General features: G+C 44.1%; 1 protein-coding gene and 1 pseudogene across 1 annotated transcript in view; one reads left to right on the top strand and one right to left on the bottom strand.

Annotated features, from left to right (window-relative positions):
• Positions 1-7,776, bottom strand: part of Cdca7l (cell division cycle associated 7 like) — a 40,172-nt gene extending 32,396 nt beyond the window's left edge. Inside the window, exon 1 of the mRNA XM_036205363.1 lies at positions 7,656-7,776. Within this exon, the coding sequence (XP_036061256.1) occupies positions 7,656-7,679 (24 nt within the window). The 5' untranslated portion in view covers positions 7,680-7,776. The remainder of the gene's footprint in view (positions 1-7,655) is intronic.
• A 7-nt stretch (positions 7,777-7,783) lies between these two features.
• Positions 7,784-19,767, top strand: LOC118595311 (annotated as a pseudogene).
• Positions 19,768-20,035: the final 268 nt, after the last annotated feature.

Below are 20,035 nucleotides of genomic sequence, written 5' to 3'. Positions count from 1 at the left end.
AGCTAGCTAGCAAGAAGCCTGACATAGGCCATGCAATTGATAATTACTATAAACCTCTGAATGGTTATTTTAGAAGCGGCTGTGGGACCGCAGGGCAGGGCAGGACCAGAGAAACCTTTCGGCTGCAAACAAGTACTGTGGATTATGCTCACTGTTAAAAATAAAACACTGATTGGCTGGCAGCTGGGCAGGAAGTTAGGTGGGAAAGCCAAACTGAGAATGATGGGAAGAAGGACAGTGAAGTCAAGCAGGCGCCAGCCAGCTGCCAAGGAAGCAAGACAACAGAAAACCAGGTAACAAGCCACGAACCACATGGCAAGCACAGATAAGAAATATGGGTTCATTTAAATGGAAGAGATAGCTAGTAGCAAGCCTGAGCTATTGGCCGAGCACTTATAAATAATATAAACGTCTGAATGATTATTTTAAAAGCAACTACGGGACCAGGCAGGACAGAAAAGCCTCTGGTTACAAACAAGATAAAGACAAACGTGCAACCTTGGTTTCTTTTAAAACCCAGAATTATTTTTAGAATGTGTTTTTGTGTTCCTCACCGGTGTAGCAGGTAACAATGTGCCCATACGGAAAAACATGTCTTTGGCCACATGTAGCTTGTCTGTGTGATGGAACCTTACTCATGTGACTCTTCTTAACCCTGCAGTATAGCTGGGGTTATCTCCTGGTCCTGCCTGGCCCATGGTCAGGACAAATCTCTCTCACCCGCCAATCCCGCAGCTGCTCGGACCCAAATAAACACACAGATGCTTATATGATTTATAAACTGTATGACCGTGGGGCTCAGGCTTCTTGTTACCTAGTTCTTCTATCTTAAATTAACCCATTTCTATAAATCTATACCTTGCCACATGGCTCGTGGCTTACTGGTACTTTACATCCTGCTCCTCTTGGTGGCGGCTGGCAGTATCTCCTGACTCAGCTTTCCACTTCCCAGAATTCTCCTCTCTGCTCATCCCACCTATACTTCCTGCCTGGCTACTGGCCAATCAGAGCAACACATTCACAGCATACAGAGCATCCCCAGCACTGAAGGGTTGAGAAGATGCTCTGAATAAAGTTGGCTGCTGCATGAGGTCTTGGTCTGCCTCATTTTCAGGCCCTGCTTCCCCAAGTTCACACCACAACTACAGCAGTAAATGGTCATCTGGGTAAGGACAAGATCATCTTTAGACAATGTTCATGAGGTCTGACACCTGGGAACCAAGTCTAGAAGCCTCAGAGGGGCATGTCATCCAGTGGCTGCTGGCATCAGGGAGCCTCCTCCCGTAAGCAGTCATCTGGCCACAGCTGTCTACATGCTTGCCAGATGCAGTCTGCAGAGGGATCACTATCACTGGAGGACAGAACTGTGACTCCCAGGCTCACTCAAGGGAACATGGACCAGCTCTTCAAACTGCTGGGGGCACAGGAAGCCATTCCACAGGAACCACACGACAGACTTGTGCGCCCTACCAAGAACAATGCCACTCAACAAAATGAGCCGTGATCACCTCTGGAGTACCCATACAGGCAGCTGACTCCACCAGGCTCTTGGCATTGTGCCTGAATGAATAGCACACTCATTAAAATCCTAATGACAACCACTTAGTTCAAGGGAAGGTCATTAGGACACAGACACCCACTTGCCAAGTGCCTGCAGCTGGCAGTGTGGGGCACTGGGGTCAGATGGAGGGTTCTGCACTGAGGTAAAGGTAGAGGAACGTAAGGGGTCCTATACAAGTGCAAAATGCTGGATGGGCCCAGGGCTTTTAAGAATCTTGCTAAACAAACAACAAAAACCCACCTCCCTCAAAGGAAAAATGTCTGGGTCAAGTTGTTGGGAGGAAAAATAAATAATAGTAAACATACATTATATCTTCTTAACTCTCCCTTTTAAACCAAAATAAGAACACTAGACATTTTGCATAAAAAGGTGTTAGGGATTTCAGTATCAGGAGAAGTCTGATTTCCTCTCTACTGTCCTCTAGGGTTGAAAACTTTCCAGTAGACACTGATTTTGAGGAAGGAGAATGGGACAGAGCTCCCTGCCCCTTCTTGTTTTTGCAGAGATGGGGGCATGTCAGATGGGAATTACTGACCTTTCTGCCTCAGTTTCCTGAGTTCTACAGGAAGGTCACACTGCCAGGTCCCTCTAAGCTATCCCTTCCTATTTCGGGTTTGATTGCAGATGGCATCATAACTTTACACTTGGCCACTCCATGTCAGCACCACAGCCAGGACAGGAAGAACGTAGTCCCAGAAATGTACTTTAAATCTCATTTAGAACACACACACACACACACACACACACACACATGAGTGAGTGCGCTCACACACACGCGTGTGCAAGGACTGCTAACCTAGAGACCTCTGGGGCAAGCATGAACTGGCTCCACATTCGTGCAACAGAAAAACATCAATCTGTTAGTAATATCTCACCAGTCATAACTCACTTGTCCACTCACTCTACTTAGCCCAACCACCTTTTTCATGTCAACTCGGCAAATATCCAACACCTGTGATGGGCCAGTCCCTCCACCCACCCGATGAACAACCCTTCACCTGCCACAGTGTGTGGGTTGTGGGGTCACCAGTCACCATCCTGGGGATAACTTATCACAGCAGCTGGGGGCCTCCAGCAGGGGCTGGGACTGCTTCCAGATTCAGGCCAAGGTGCAACACACAAGACCCTCTCCAGGCTGCTCACTAGCCTCTTGGAGGAAAGGCTTCCAACTGCAGGGTAGTAGGACAAACAACTACACTGCCTCTCAGGATGCTCTGGAGTAAACATATATAATCACAAGGACCCACAACTCCAGGAATTGCATCCTTGACGCCATCGGCAGCCCTGCTGGGCCAGTTGCAGGCCTCGGGAACTCTATGACTACTTTATAAAGTTTATTGAGGCAACTCATATACCAGAAAGTGAATGTTGTTAACCTACATTATCTTGAAGTTTAACCAACTGCACCCACTCATTGCCAACAGAATTCTGATTTTCCATCTCTTAGAAAACTTTATGATGAGCAAACTTTCATAATGTTTGGTATCTAGATATCCAACTTCAATGAGAACTGCACTTTTGGAAAAGCTGTAAGGGAGATTATTAATGACAGCAGCAGCCTGTGGCTCAGGTAGCATAGACTCCCTGGTAGCCAGCCTCTTGTAGCACTGTGGTCCACCTGCACTTGCATGTGAGTTTTCAAGTTGGACCAGAGAGTAGTAATGGTTAGATCTCTAGGACATGTCCCCTCAGGCTCAACAAGTTACTGGAGGCTCTGCAATTCTGGACAGCTTGAGTCACTACAGATCTATGTTGAGCAAAAACTGCTTTCCCTCAGCAAACAGAAAACAGTGGGGTATGCCTACCCTGGGGAAGCCAGGTACCAAAGGTTCTACGGACTGAGAATCAGACACATCCCTTTGAGATATTAAATACATGTAACAATGTTTAGATGAGACATCAACATAGGCCACACGCTGTGCTCACTCTGGAGCACAAAGATTTCTGTCAAGAGAAAACATATAAAATACACATGTAATCAATGGAACACCACAGACATCCAGCATGAAACTAAAGGCCTCATGGATCCTCGAAAACCAGGACTGGCATTACTGAAGAAAGCAAGGGAAAGATCAACCAGACTACGACAGCAGGGGACAACACTGGATGGAAGTTCCACGTCCTCGTGTCTTCTTGTTACTTTACTACATACACCATAGAAACCTCTGTAAAATTGTTCCCAGGTAAAAGCTGGGAACTGACTTTTATAAAGTGTAATCTGGTGAGACCTGCCCCTATGGGGAAAAAAAAAATCAGACAGACTAGAAGCTCACACCTGTCAGGTCCCTGGCAGCATCCGGCTGCTCTGGCTGAGGAGTGAAGGAACCCAGACAGCCCCTCAGAGTCAAGCAGCCCTTTATATGGCTATGTTCCCATACCCTTGACCCACGTTATAGTATGACACTTGCACATCCTTGGCCCCAGGGATACCACAACACAACCAAAGATTTCTAACCTCCTATCAGTTCATCCCAACGGCAAGGGCCAGACAGAGGTTCTGAGAACGCAATCCCCACATTCTGAGAACAGAATCCTGTCAGCAGCCCTAGACAAAGCAGTGGATTTAGTCTTATCTTTAGAAAGAGATAACACAATCTACTTCCCAGACCTGCAGGGAGAATTAACCTCCAACTTTAGGGACCTAGCACAGTATGGCTCAGAAAAGGCAGTGACAATTTCCATCCTTTAGGAGAAGAAAGGGATGGCTCTGGGCTTGAGGTCCAAAGGACCATGTACTGAAGATGGGGAGAACAGTATTCTAGTCTCCAAAATTCTGACAGAACAATGCCTGGTACATAAGCATAATAAATGGTCTGACAACTATAAAGAAAAACAGGCAGGAAGTATCAACTATTAATTCAACCACAACACAAGTCTTTGCAGTGAGATGCAACAGCTTTTTAAAAGCATTTTTGCACAGAGTGTTAGCATTTACTGCCATGGAAGATAATCTTTTCAGAGTGCTAACCTTAGCTCCATCTACTAAATATTCCTCCCTTCCATCCAATTTGAACACATTCATGAGCCACTTTTTTATAAAGAAAAGCAAAATTAAAAATCCTACTAATCCTCATCAATCCCCACTAAAGCTAGAAGTCTTCTTATAAAACAAATCCAGATATGGGAAGCATTAAAAATCCCTGAAGTGTTAAGGAGAAAGGGTAAGTCTCAAGAGCCACAGGACTTGGGTAGGGAGCTCAAATGCTCCACAGGCTATTTCTCACTGCTGCACTCTCCTCACACTGATAACTTGGCTTAATTGGACCGGGCTCCTGGTCTTGTCATCATCAAATCAAATACCTGTGACCTCCAAGAAGTCAGCTCCACTATGAATAGGTCAGGCTTATGCAAAAAGAATGAGCAAAGAATGGCTTTTTAAAATATGGGACTATTCCAGGACAGTCAGGACTACAGAGAGAACCTGTCTCAAAAAAAAAAAAAAAAAAAAAAAAATCAAAATAATAAAAAGAACAACAATATTAAAAAATAGGACTATTAAAATGGCAAATCCTCAGAAATCACAGCTGAGCCCTGTGACCAGCTTTGGCCACCACACATTTTAAACCAGAAAACCAGATCACTACACTTTCTAGCAATGAGGTCAATGCCAGAAAAGTTTCCCATCACCCCTTCAACAGCATGCTTTATGCACATTCATGGAACATTCAGTATCATGTCCTTCTCAAAGGGTCCAACCTGCACCCTGGAGCTGGAAGAGTTAAGAGACAGTGACATTCAAGGGCCTACCAGCCAATTGCCTAGGAAACTAAGGCATGAGACATTCAGGCTCCAGGGAGCCATGTGGTTAAGCTCAGTGAGGAATCACATCCTCACCTTGACTAGGTGTTGCACGGCTAATCTGTCACTCATCATTAACACATAGAGACACAGTGGCCAGCCCAACAAGGACCCCAACCCGGGGCAGGGGGGTGCAGGCCACTGTCAGAGGACATCAAATCCAGCCCACAGATGGCAGACTTGAACATGGTTTGGAATGCATGTGGGTGTCACCTTGGCTCAGGTATTGCTCAGAAACCTCCACAGCCACCGGAACACCTGGGGAGTGCTGTGCTTTCCAAAGGATGGAAATCATATTCACCGCATGTGTGAGAATGCGCTGCCTGCTGGGTCCTGCCACTGTGGTGGGTGGCCACCCACCTTGGGCGCTCATCAAGCTACTTTATTCACAGTGCTGGAGCTTGAAGAGCCACAGGAATTTAACTGCCTGAGATGTTCCCTCACCTGCCCATCCCACAGAACCACTCTCAGCCCATTTCAATAAAAGACTAATCTGTTCACATTAAAATTATAAGCTGGTGAACAGGAAGATTTCCAGAAGAAAAAAAAATCATCTTAATGTGTGCTACCAATTAGGAAGTCTTTACCAAAGGCAAAAGAATTTGATCACCTTACATATAGGAATTTGCCCTAATTGGGGTATAACTGGTAGGATATAATTTGTGGATTACCTCCACATAGTAAACAGTTTACTATTTCAAAACTACCAAAAAAATCACCCTCATTACTTAACAATAAAACATTCACTTCCAGCTACACAGTTTGGGACATCCTGAATTTCCAAATATTATGAACACAAGGATCAAAGTTGCAAAGAACTTTCCAGTAAAATAACAGGTTTTAGAAATGATACAATAAATTACACTTTTTGAGGAAATTCACAGGTTCAATTCTGTTTGCATGGGCCTGCACCTCTTGTGACTGCCCAGCATGCAGAAGTCCCAGGGTTCCATCCCAGCACATCATAAACCAGCAGCCATGCCCTGGGAAGAATCCTAGCACTCAGGAAGTGGAGGCGGGAGGAAGCAATCTGCTGCACTGCAGTTGGAGACCACTCCGGGATGAAAGAGACTCTTGAAAAACAAAACAAAGGTGTTTTGGTAAGGCTTGGAGAAGCACAGGCTATCACATATTCAAAGGCCACGTGCTTTAAGTGCTTTAAGAACAACAAAAATCTAAGCCTGAGTTTAGCTCAGTACTGTTTTTCTGGATTTTTATTATCTCCCTGCACAGGAGAAACCTTTTAACACACTCTTTCTCACAAATGTCCACTTTCAGAAAACCATTCTGCAGTCACTAACTAGACAAAGTAGTCACTGGTAGCTAGCCAGTTGGCTAGTTCCATAATTTCCCAGCATTCAGGTAAGTGCCAGGCCTGGGCAGGCCTGGTCCAACAAAGCCAGGGAGCTTCTCCTCCAGGCTGTGCCCAGGTAGAGTACAGAGGTGAGGTGCGGTCAAAAGCAGGATCAAGAAAGGCAACTTTGAGGGATGACCGATTCCTTCTCTTTTCAAGTGTTTTTAGTTCATTTTTTCAAATGCTTTGTTTACCACTACACATAAAGGTATGTGTCCGTTTAGGTTTCTTGTGGTTGTCGTTTTTACAGAGAGTTATTTTAAAGTAGAGAGAAAACCCTGTAACTGTAAACTAACAAATCACAAACCCACCATTTAATGACCGCTGGGAGACTTTAAAGTTTCAAAAACTAGTTGGGCCCATAATGCATAATGGGTTTGCTCTTCGCTTAAGACTTGCAATCTCGAAGTTGTTAACTTGGCCTAAAGATGTTACCATTTGCCCCAAGTGGTAAATTCCTTTAAAACATTTATGAAAACTATAGAATAAACACCACTGCAACTCCTTTTAAACTCCGTTACCAAGATTGGGATAGTGAGTGTTTTTGTTTTTGTTTTTGAACTGCTTTTTTTCTTCATCTTCCTGATCTCTGTGCCAGTTCCGGCAAGGAAGAGGGTTGCACGCTGCCCTCCCGCGCGCCCCTCCCCCAGGTCCCCAGAGCGCAGAGCCCCTTTGCTCCCAGCTCGCAGTTCCTGCACAGGCATCCCCATCTGAGCACTGGTGGCATCGGTCAGGCCTTCAGACTCAGAGTGGCCCGGCGGGGAGACACACATACATACATACATACATACACACACACACACACACACACACACCTGCAGTACCTAAGTTTGCAGTACCGTGCGCTCCGCGTGGACAGCCCCACGCCAGGAACTTGGGCAGGGCAAAGCTGGACGAGCAGAAAGCCGCTGAGGACAGGGGCTGGGGGTGGGGAACCCTCACCTGGGAGCGCGTAGCCAGCTCCATCTTCCCTGCCGGGCTCAGCCTGCGCCCTGCACGCGGCCACCCGGGCTGGCGCTGCCCCGAGCACGCAGCGCGCGCGGAGTTTGCCGTGGAGCGGCGCACTGACTATGGACGGGGGTTCCGCGCCCCGCCTCGAGCTACGCGCAACCTCGCACGGCCTCGGGCCACGCGCCCGCAGCGGGGCCTCGCCACCTACGGTCCGTGCCTCGCGGCCAGCGCGGGAGCGCGCGAAGGGTGCGCGCAGCCGGCATTGGCTGGCGTGTGGGCGTGCCTGGGCTTCCCCCCACCGCGCAGGGCCGCGGTGGAGCCGTCCGCCTTGGTTCGCGCGGGAGACTCGAGCTGGGGCCGCACGCGCCTCTGAGCTCCGGGTACCCGGCCAGCTCAAACCAGCCTGTAGGGCCTTAGGGCCTGAGTTCCAGGAAGGTTTAGCAGAGCTTGTAGAGCTGGCTATGCTTTGTTGTTGGAAAGGGGCGGGGTCTCCGCACCTCTTCCAAAACATTGGCTGCCCAGTTCACAGTGGAACCGAGCACCCAAGTTTGCTGACCCTGGGCGGCGGCAACAGTCACAGTGCACACTACACACTGCACACTGCACGTTAGGCACCATCCTGCTAGCCAGAACTTGCCAGTAGTGACTAGCATCTACTCACCATGGAAACGCTGAGATAGGCCTGAGCACTCGGGAATGAAGATAAGTCCAGTGCCCACTAGATGGGACTTTATGGGCCGGGAGCCATTACCCACCTACAGGAAGGATAACACGAATAACTATACTGATAATGCAAGTGTCTGGTGATAATTATGTCATTTTATCACTTAATTTGACGTATAATTGAAATAATTAGTAGTCTAATTCCTACCACTGATTAATAATGATAAATGTAATAATGAAAGTGCATGGACAGGTAAACTTGGAACAAGTTAGATGCCATGAGTGGGAAAAAGTGGTAGCCTAGTGGTATAGAATGGGGAGGGGGCTTTGAAGACTTACAGCCCTCGTCAGAAGTGGGAGGCGTTTAATAAGTGGAGACAGTGGGAGGCCAGAAGCAAGCCTGACAAGCAGAAAAATGCAATGTCTAAAGCTTTAGCATGGGATGGAGTCTTAAGGTGATAGAGCAGCAGCTTGCCTTGGTAGAATCTGTGTACCGATGGGGTGGTAGGTGTGAGTGATGGGTTTGATCATGGCCCTGCAGGAATGAGGAGAGAATTCTTCCCAATGGCAACAGACTATTCACTACAACTCCGGAAAAGGAGAGGCAATGTTCACAAGCAAATCCCTTTAAGAAGTAGAACATTATGTGAGTAACCAACCACTTTATGAGTGATTTAAGTCCTCAAGATGAAACCCATACCTGGTGCCAATGCTGGGCCAAGAGCGTGTGGCTGGACAGGCCATCGACCCTAAGAAGGAACCTACTGTTATTTTGGTTTGGTTTGGTTTTTGGTTTTTTGAAACAGGGTTTCTCTGTGTAGTTTTGGTGCCTGTCCTGGATCTTGCCCTGTAGACCAGGCTGGCCTCAAACTCACAGAGATCCGCCTGGCTCTGCCTCCCGAGTGCTGGGACTACAGGCGTGGGCCACCCACCCAGCTGGAACCTACTGTTATTATTCTGCTCAGTGGATATAGTGTTAAACATAATCCGAGCGACTTATTGTTATACTCATGGATAATGCATCTCTCAACCCACATCCAAGAAACTTCTGTTTGCAGTAGATGGTGATTGACAGAGACCCACAACTGGACAAGATGCAGAGAATAAGAGACTGTAGAGTATTCCACCCTAAATGAGACATCTGTATCACACTACTTCTCCTAAGGCTCGGGAGTCATTGCAGAAGATCAGGGAGAAAGATTATAGAAACCAGAGACTGTGGATGACTTCAAGGACACAGCGTCCTCCAGACACAACATGGCAGCTGCACATATAAATTCAGAGTAGATGTGATAACATACACAAGCCTGTGCAAGCTCAGGCCAGACCAAATGCCAGCATGGTGAAGGCAGGTGGTCAGGAAGGCCCACCTCTAGCTGAGGCCCTATTAGCAATTGAAAGCTGCCTGGAGATGGAGAGTCAGTTTTAAGAGCTTTCAGAGCGGGTGGTTTGACTTGCACCAGTAGAATGCCACACAATAATCCGTGATGATTTGGGCAGCACAAATTGGAACAAAGAGAGGGAGAAAGAACACAAAGTTGTGTGGGTAGGGGAGTGGCAAGGGAGTGTGGGAAGAAGTGAGGGAGGGGTGAATATGGTCAAAATACATTATACAAAATTCTCAAAGAATAAGAATTTTCTTAGAAAGTCTCTGGATAGAAGTCTGTGGTTGATTGCTTTAAAATGTTTCTTTAAAGGGCGGGAGAGATCACCCAGCACTTAAGAGCACAGCTGCTCTTCAGAGGACCCAGGTTTGATTCCCAGCATCCACATGGTGGCTCACAGCCATCTCTAACTCCAGTTTTAAAGTGTTGGTCTTAGCCAATGTTATATTGCTGTGAAGAGACACCATGGCCAAGACCACTGCAACAGAAAGCATTTAATTGGGGACTTGCTTACAGTTTCAGAAGTTTAATCCATTATCATCATGGCAGGGAGCATGGCACCATGCGGGCAGGTGCTAGAGCAGTAGTGTTGATCCATAGGCAGAGACAGACAGACAGACAGACAGACAGACTCTGACTCTGGGCTTTTCATGGGCTTCTGAAACCTCACCCCCAGTGACACAATTCCTTCAACAAGGTCACACTTCCTAGTCCTTCTAATCCTTTCAAATAGTGCTATTGCCTGGCAAGGTCTTTAAAGAAAGAGTAACATAATATAAAAGGAAAAAGCCACACAAAGATAGGAAACACACAATGCATCTGGATCCTGTATGGTGCTTTGCTGACTTTGAATTTTTTTAAATGCTAATGAACAAAATCAATAGCTGCAGAGAGACATTGGATTATGGAAACTGCTAAATTGAACCAACCTATATTTTAAGAACATTTTCACTTCACAATGGAAGTCAAAATATATGTTGCATTGCAAGAGAGGTTATGCCTTTGTTTCCACAGGAAACAAAAAATTATGGTTTTCTTAAAAATAGATAAAGATAAAATTTGATTGAAGGAGACCTCCTGAAAATCTTGGCTACAGACATGAATAGAGAAACCAAGAAAGAATACAGGACAGGTGACGTGTATGCTGATCCCTCTACTATGAGAACAGCTCTGAGACTGGATGAGACATGATGAATCTTGTTGGTTATAGAGTCCCCATTATTTATCATATTACAATTTAGATATGTAGTCTGAACAGACTTATAAAGTTGACAGGTGTCTTTTACCTACTCAAACATAGAACAACAAAAAAATCATCTTAAGGTGACTTGTATACCCTGCACATTCCATACTTGTATTAATACATATATGTATGTTACCTTTAAAAGTTCGTGTATTTTCAGAGCAAGGGGACCAGACACCAATGAAAACAGTTGGCCCAGGAGACCCAGTCTCTCAGAGCACCTCTGTTGCAGTTTCCTCAGAGTTCTGCATCCAGAACAGCTTCAACACTGCTGGCTGAAATAGTTCAGCCTCACAGACTATTCTAGTCTAGACTGCATATAAGACTTGTGCTTTCCCATTGCACAGAGACTGACTGGACAATACATAATACAGCTAACTCTCCCAGAACTTAACCATTATCCTAATTTTCTCAGGTTCCCCAAAGATGTCATCACCCCCAGACAACAGAAAGCAGTCTAGAGAACACGACACTCACATTCCTAAGAGGTGGGATGGGTGGTTTTGGTCATTCAATGCGTTATTGATGTTCGTCATCATTTGTGGGGGTTGGTTACAAATTGTTACTGGTCATGGTCAGGGAGAAAGCTGAACAAAGGAGATTAGATTCAGGGATTTGTTCTGATGGGGAAAAGGGGGTATAGGGTAGATAGGATGGGATAAAAGAGTGGATTGTTGAGTCTACTTTTGAACAACCAACAGTCTCAAATATTTTACATTGGTATGGATTTTTGTATATTGATACAAATTTAAGGCTATTTTTGCTATACTGTATATGTTTCTATTCTTGTTTAAGGTATTGTACCTATATAGCTCATTTTAAAATATAATGTAAAGTTTTAGTCCTTGAAAGCTATTTAGGATAATAAAAAATGCAGATTATTAGTTAGTCATCTACAACAACCAAACTTATGTTATTTTTCAAGATCATACAGAGATATATTTTAGACAGATGATCCTCAAACACTTCAAAAACCTTCAGAATATGGCTTTTAAAATGTTTTAATAACATAAGACTTTTCTGTACAGTGAGACACATCTGCTCCTGACAATACCAATTTACTTCAAAAGAGGATGATGGGCATCAAAGAACCTCCATACTGAGTTTGCTTTCAATGTGGCAAAGGTTGTCATCTGGGCAAGAAACTACCCTTGCCTTGACTGGTAACAGTATACTGTCCAAACTGGAAGTGACTGCCAAACTTTGCCAAGACAGGGTACAGGAGTCCTTCAAAATTCCTGCTTCACAGAAACGACTGTCAGATTTTCTAGGCCTATAGGCCAATGATGGATGCCCCAATGTTGTAGAGGATCCTTGGGTGACTGTCCAGGCAGCCATGTGTCTCTGTGATTTCTATAGTTTTGGAAGTTGCTTGCTCTGCACTTCCTGTTTACTCAGGCAATATCTTATCCTACTTGAGTCTCTGATGGGGGTTGAAGACTAGATAGTTATAGTTTTACAGTTTTCCTTGTTTCCAAATTCAGAAAAGAAACTTACAAAAGAGATGTAAAGTTTATAAGGTTGAGAAACAAAAACTTAAAAACTTAAGTTTTTATCAAAGAAATTGTTTTAAGGTCTAAAAAGATATTTTTAGGTTGGTAACACAAGTTAAGATAGAAAGTGATTTAGGTACAAAAGTTTAAACTCACCAAGAAAGGATAGATAATAGAGTACTTTCTCCAAAGTTGCCAAATACAAATGGACTGGACATTCTGAATATAACTTTTACCTCATAATTGTTCTTATTGTATATAGTTTTACTGTGTTAGAGTTAAATCCTTTCCTTTTTATTTAGACAAAAGGGGGAAAATGTTGTGGGATATTTGATCACACTGTGTGAAGATCTCTCTGTTTTACCTCATTTGCCTAAGGCACCTTCTGATTGGCTTAATAAAGAGCTGAATGGTCAATAGCTAGGCAGGGGAGGCTAGGTGGAACTTCCAGAGAGAGAAGAACTGGGGGGAAGAACCTGAGAAGCAGGGGATTTGCCAGCAAGACTCTGAGGAAGTTGGGTGTACAATATAGAGTAGAGGTAATAAGCCATGTGGGAGATCAGATTAAGATAAACTGGTTAAGTTATAAGAGCTAGTTGGGAACACGCCTAAGCTAAGGCCAAGATTTCATATTAATTAGAGGTCTTCATGTCATTATTTGAGAACTAGTAGTCCAAAGACAGTCTGACTCTGTGTGTGTGTGTGTGTGTGTGTGTGTGTGTGTGTGTGTGTGTGTATGTGTGTGTATGGTATATAAATGATCTGACATATGCATACATTGTACCATGGCTAAATGAAGCTATTTATAGTCATCATTTATGAAGTAAAAAAGTCTTAAAACCTCAATAATTTTCAAGCATACAGTGTATATTGTTTTTGGCTTTAGTAGTTGTGATGTATAGTTCATCACTTGAACTTAGTTCTCCTGTTTATACTTGTATTCTTAGACCAATATTTCCCTAATCTCTCTACTCCCCCACAATCTAATGGATGAGATTGGGTTTTGAGAAGGCTAGAATGTTCTGTGGTTTGTAAAGAAATATTCATGGTAGCAAGCTTTCCAAGCATTAAACACTAACAGGTTCCAGAACTTGCTTCAATATTGTTTCACCCAGAGAGTGCCAGGATGTGAGTTGTATATAATTGGCTCTTTCTTTTAGATGAGAAAACTAACTTCAGGGTTAAAGAAACTTGTAGTAGGCAACCCCAAACATCCAAGGTCTAATCTATCTTCTCCTGACTGTTTTCTCTCACATTTGTGCATGTATGCAGGAAACAAAAACCCAGGGACTCATGTAGCCCAGGCTGGCCCAGAACCTGCTATAAAGCTGAAGGTAACCTTGAACCCTGATCTTCCAGCCTCCACCTCCTTGGGATTACAATGGCTTCAGGAATTAAAATTCCAATTCAAATGAAGGGGAACCAGGTTCTCTGTGTATCTGCATCCCAGGCTGTTACCTCTGAGCCTCTAGTGGTTCCCCACTATTATTTCTGTCTCCTCCTAGGTGTTCCACATTCTTTTCAAAAGTTTTAAACCTGGTGCCACCCATGCTGTAATCACAGCACTCAGGAGAAAAAGGCCAGAGGATTACCACCAGTTGCAGGCCAGCCTGGTCTGCAGTGAGACTGGGTCTCAAAACGCAAAACAAAAAGAACACCTCCACCCCACAGCCAGTCTCACTCTCTTCTAAAATCTACACCTAGTCTAGACTTGACTGTGAAGGAATCTATCCATGATAGTTACTCAAATCTGAAAATCCAAACACATTTTTAACAGCTTTCAGTTCTGACCTACTTACCCTGTCTGGATCATAGCATTTCGTCCACACTGGCTCTTGCCCTTGCTACATGTAGCCCAGCATTAGGAAATCTGTAACCATATAAAACTCAAGGCCTACCCTTAAGACTATGGAATGAAGCCAATAACCATAAATCCCAAGCCAGGCTCAGTACAACAGGATGTGGGTTTTGCTGACAGTTGCTCCAAGGCCATTCTTGCCTGTATGTGAAACGGGAGCAGAAATCAGCTGTTCTGCACACATGAGAAGTAGGTTGTTGGAGAATTCACAGTGATCAGCTTGGTCTTGCTAGACTGTATCATAGCAATAGCAACAGACCAAGGAAATGGAATGGAATTGTGCTAGATTCAGAGTCTTTTTGGTTTTAAAGCAAAGGAACCTATCAGCTCTCACGCCTCCTTCCTGTTGCTCTCCCATACCATCTCTCTCCCACTTTGTCCATGATCAGTGCCTTTCCCCACAGGATCAGCAAACAAAGGCTGGTGATTTTTTTTTTTCAACATACTGGAAAGTAAATTTTTCAAATTGTAGGAAAATTGGAGCCTGTAAAGGCCAGACCAAAACAACAACAACAAAACAAAAAACAAACAAACAAAAAAACCCCACTATACTTAAAGCAACCATTCCTTAAAATCAAGATGATGAAGAGGAGGACATCAACAGTGACAACAGTGGTGGTGATGGTGATAACATACATGGTTTTACTTTTTTTTTTTGGAAACTTCTTGTTGTTGTTTTAACCTATTAATGGCTGTAATGATAGCATATTGTAAAATAACATCCTGTGAGATAAAGCTTTCAATTTTGGAGGGAAATTTATTAAGATAGCAGTTGTTCTAAAAGGAGGTAAAACTTTGCATCCTACAGGGAAGTTTCTTAAACTCCAGAAGTTCCTGAAACTGACCAGATTCACTAAGCCCTTTCCTCAAGCATATATAAACAGTAAGGGCTGCTGAGAGACAGTTTCAGTCCAGTGGAGCTGCACAGCCTAGCTACCTGGCAAAGATAGACAGAGACCAGCCAAGCTGCCTGGAAGAGACAGACAGAGACCAGCCAAGCTGTCTGGAAGAGAGCCCAACTGAAGTTGCCTGGAACCTCTTGGGCTGCCTGCATGTTATACAGTGTTCCCAGGCTCCAAGTTTTTGTTAGCCATCACCCGTGCTGGGCTGGCTTTGAGACAAGCATGCTCCTGTAAGAAACCCCAGTAACACTCACTGGATGCTCATTTTCATACCTCGCTTTGGTCCGTCATTTGTTCCTTCCTTTTGTTCGTGTCTCCCCAGCAATAGTGTCTCATCCATGCAGAGTGCACACACCATGATCAGAGAGAAGAAGCAGCGTATACAACAGAACCAAATGGGGCTGGGGGTGGGGGAGGCAAAGCAAGCTAATCACTTACTTGGCATACATTCAACTTTTGTTTTCCAGCTTTCTTCCTTACAGCAAAAGTCAGGCTAAAATGAGAAGTTTCTAAAGGCTGCTGACTTCATGGGCCTGTGAGATAGTTAAGCAGGTAAAGGTGCATGCCTGACAACTTGAGCTCAATACCTTAGGACCCTCAAGAAAGAGAGAGCCAACTCCTTCCTGCAAGTTGTCCTCCTGTCTCTACATGAGCACCATGGTGTGTATGCATGCATCTACACATACACAGAACACACAAAATACATTTTATAAATGAAATGCATTGACCTCTGAACCAAACCACTCAAAGTGTAGGTGAAAGGTGATACTGAAGGAAAGGGAGGAAAGAGGTTGGAGAGCTAGTATGTTGCTTTGTTTCATTAAAAACCAATTAAGATTTATTTATTTTAATTTGGGTGCATGTGTATGTGTGCCTCTATGAATTTATGAGCACCATGTGCACAGGTACCTGCAGAGACAAAAAGAAGGTGTCAGATCCCCTGAGACTGGAGTTAAAGGTGAGTGTAGGATGCCTGATGTGGATGCTAGGAACCAAACTCAGGCCCTCTACAAGAGTAGTATGTGCTCTTAAACTGGGACATTCTCCAGCCCTTCATTAAAAACACTTAAAACCTGCTCAGATGTGCTTAGATTTCTTCACTGCTCACAAAGAGCCTCAATGGACCCTGGAGAGAGGCAGATGTGTTTGTGCTGAGGCTCTGCAGCAACAGAAACTGGGTAACTTGGTTTCCTACTTCTGCTGCCTGATCCATTGGCACTGCAGTTCTCCAGGCTTTGCATCTTAGCCTAGGCTACAGAGTGGTACCCTGTCTCAAAAAAAAAAAAAAAAAAAAAAAAAAAAAAAAAAAAAAATCAAAGTACAGCTGGAGAGGTGCCTCAGAGGTTAACAGCACTGGCCAGTCTTGCAAAGGACCCAAGTTCCCTTCCCAGAACCCACAACATGGCTCACAACCCTGTGTAACTAGAGTTCCAGGTGATCCAGCAAACTCTTCTGGCCCCCAGAGATACACAACGAAGTGCACAGACATGCATGCAGGCAAAACACTAAAATAAAAATAAAGAATAAAACAAAATACAGCCAAAAAATTAAGAAACTTACATTAACAGGAATGATGACCTACACATTTGTTTAATTGGTGCTTAATCCCTGCCTGGTACCTCATTGAAAATTTGGCCCCCTTTCTCATCCAGTGTCTCAATAGCAGACCCATATCTGAGAATATGGTGCTTTGAAAAAGGAACACAAATAGAAGAAGAGTTGTTTGAAATCAAGATTATAATAACTCAAATAAAACATGCAATGAAAGGCTCAAGACATTTCCTAAGTAGTTGAGCAAAAAGAAAGAGATGAAACCTGAAGAAATGTGTAGAATTAGTGCAGAAGTTTCAATATTAGGAATTTCAGAATGAGGAAACAGGAAAAGCAAAATTAGGTGGGTGAGTGATGGATAAATGATAGACAATAGTTACAAGAGGGAGGGATAGCAATCTAGAATTGAATAATCTTGTGGGCCACAAGAATATATTATAGAGATTCAGCTATGTATTAAAGCTATACCTAGAAATTTCAAGGCATTTTTCTAGTGGAAAGCCATTTGTCACAGAATATTTGGTATTATTCAGCTTTAATATTCAGCTGCTCCTCGTTATGAATTTCTTGTGCTCATAATTCCCATAGAACATGTATGCGTGAGCATCCTGCTCAGGTCAGTACTTGGATAAGGTCACTCAGAGGTCTTCTGCCTCTAAGCTCCCTGCTCTCTTTTTGGCATTTGAATTGGGTATCTGCCTTTTGCAAATATTCCCTTTTAGCTACGTCTAAAGATAGGGCCAGCCTCTAAACAAAGCATTGAAGGATAAGTGAGGAGCAGAATAGCTACCAGATCACCTGCCAGGCACCTGAAGCTCCTGAACTAAGGTATAACTTCAAGGCAACCTGGCTCCTAGATGCACAGCTTTGTTTCTTGTGCAGATGAAGCTCAGACCATCCTTTACCTTCAGGCCTAGTGGTTTCCAGAGCAATTGACTGAAAACAAAGGAGGTTTTTGCAAATCCAGGTGGAGTAAGGAGTGAGGCAGAATTCCTGGTGGTGAGGAGAACAAGACAGTTTCTCTGTAGATGGTAGACAGAACCACATGGCCAGAGAGAAGAGAGGAAGTCAGAGATTCTGTAGAGGGTGAGGCAGATCTCTTGTAGAGTTTTCTCAGAAGTAAAGAGCAAGGAGAGAAAGATGCAGGATGAACAGAGTATGAAGATGAAGTCAAAAGCATAGGAGCTTACTAAAACTATGAGGACAGGAAAAGTGGGCACAGAGAGGAGCTAAGTGTGAGGACAGAGCTGAAATTATATAGATAGAATTTTGTCATAAAGGAATAAAATAAACGGACATAGATCTTGGTATACATAGATTCAATTTCCCACCATTGGGCCCCTGGGGAGAATATTATTAAGGCTACTCCATTAATAATATTTGAGAAAATAATACAAATATTCAAACTCCAAGAATCTATTAACTCAGGGGTGGAGAGATGGCTCATGGCTCATCTGTAAATACACTTTCTTCTTTTCCAGATGACCCTAGAATAGTCCCCAGTGTCCATATGGGGCAACTCAGAACTGACTATAACGCTGTCTTCTAGGAATCCAGTGCTCTCTTCTGGCCACAATGAGCACTGCACTTATGTGCACCTGTCCACCCACATATATACATATAAATAAGAACAAAAATAACAAAAAAGGAAATTTCTAATTTTAAATCATTATAAAATGTCAGAAGACAAGGTGTAAAAGGATTCTAAAACTTTTCAGGAAGAATATATCACAAGTCCCTGAACATACCAATTCTTTCAGTAACTAGTAGGAATATACAAGAAAGTGGAGGCTAAGCTTGGCCATCTGGTTAGTAGAGGTTCTTATCAGGACCTGGTCTGGGATGTGGATGAGAGCAGCTGACTCCTGGCTGAGAAGGTGAAGTGAGGGAATGGAGAGTGTCCTCTGAGCACCTGTGTCAGGGACCTGCTCCTACTTTTTTCCCTAGGGTACTCTTGAGGAGTGAGAGATAAGAGATTTAGATAGAAATATAGAGGGGACAGACAGACAGACAGACAGACAGACAGAAACACAGGAAAGCCTCTGGAAGGCCTGGATCCTTATCCACTGGCCCCTTCTGGCTCTTCTAAGGGCTTTTTATAGGAATGCCAAGGGGTGGAGCAAAAGACCTCCCCCTAGCACAGCCAAGTACAGACCCTTCCAAACACCTGGTAACTACTCGCATGGTCAATCCATCCTCTTATGCAGCCCTGCTGGGTAAAGCAAGCTCAGATCTAACTAGGAAACCTCTGTGGGCTCCCAAACACCTGCATCTCATGGGTCCTCATCACTGTGCCTGACGGTTGAGGGAGATTGAGACTGCCTGTGTGGAATAACATGTCCTAGAGCCAGGCTCCCCTCTCCATGCTCCTATTGAACTCTTATAAGGAGCCGCACAATTGGGAAGGCATACAATCATGCTAAAGCCCATGTTGAGAAGTTCAGAGAGCATGGCCATGCAGCAGTCACTCACTGAGCAGACCAGAGCTCTCAACAAGAGTGGAAGCAATGAATCAGTATCAGGAAGAAAGCCCAGAACTTAATGAAGTTGCAAGACACTGGCCACAGTCCACACTCGTTATGAGACTCCATCAAGAAAACAGACAAATCAGATAACTGCAACCAGAGAACAAAAAGTTGTGAACAATCTTGGACTTGGATGAGCTCCTGTCTGCCTTGGAACTAAAAATGAACAAGTACTCAAACATGAAAGCTACGATTGCAAATGGCTAGCAAAAAAGATAACCTGGTTATAAAAGAGCAACACTCTAAGAAGGCACAAGCATATATGGCCAGACCACTGAGATGGAAGCAGCAGTGAGGGGAGCTTGACACTGACAAGCAGCAGGGTGGCAGGGAACAGGAGCTCAGTTTTCATCTCAAGCAGGAAAACAAAGGCTTCGGATCACTTGAGAATCCTTCCTGGACCTTCAGAAGGATGAAGTGTCAGAGAATACACCTCTGTCATTATTAGTGACTAACAGTGACCTGAGTCTGAGGAAGAGCTGAGTGTTCACCAGGACTGGCTCAGAAATGAGTGGATGAATAAATATAAAACTCAACATCAACCAGCCCCTTTTCCTCTGTAGTATTGTGAGCATGCTGGCTAAGAGACAGAATGGAAGAATGTGTAGTGAACAGTCATAAACTGGATTCAAGCACAACTGGAAAGTAGAAGCTGGGTAGTGGTAGTATTCACAGTGCTGCTGAGCACTGCACTAATGTGTGAACCCACAAAAGTCTATTTAATAATTTACTAAGGGGTGAAATGGAAATA

This window comes from Onychomys torridus, chromosome 14 (genome assembly GCF_903995425.1).
Source record: "Onychomys torridus chromosome 14, mOncTor1.1, whole genome shotgun sequence".
Classification (NCBI taxonomy): Eukaryota; Metazoa; Chordata; class Mammalia; order Rodentia; family Cricetidae; genus Onychomys; species Onychomys torridus.
This window is presented reverse-complemented; position numbering and strand designations above follow the sequence as displayed.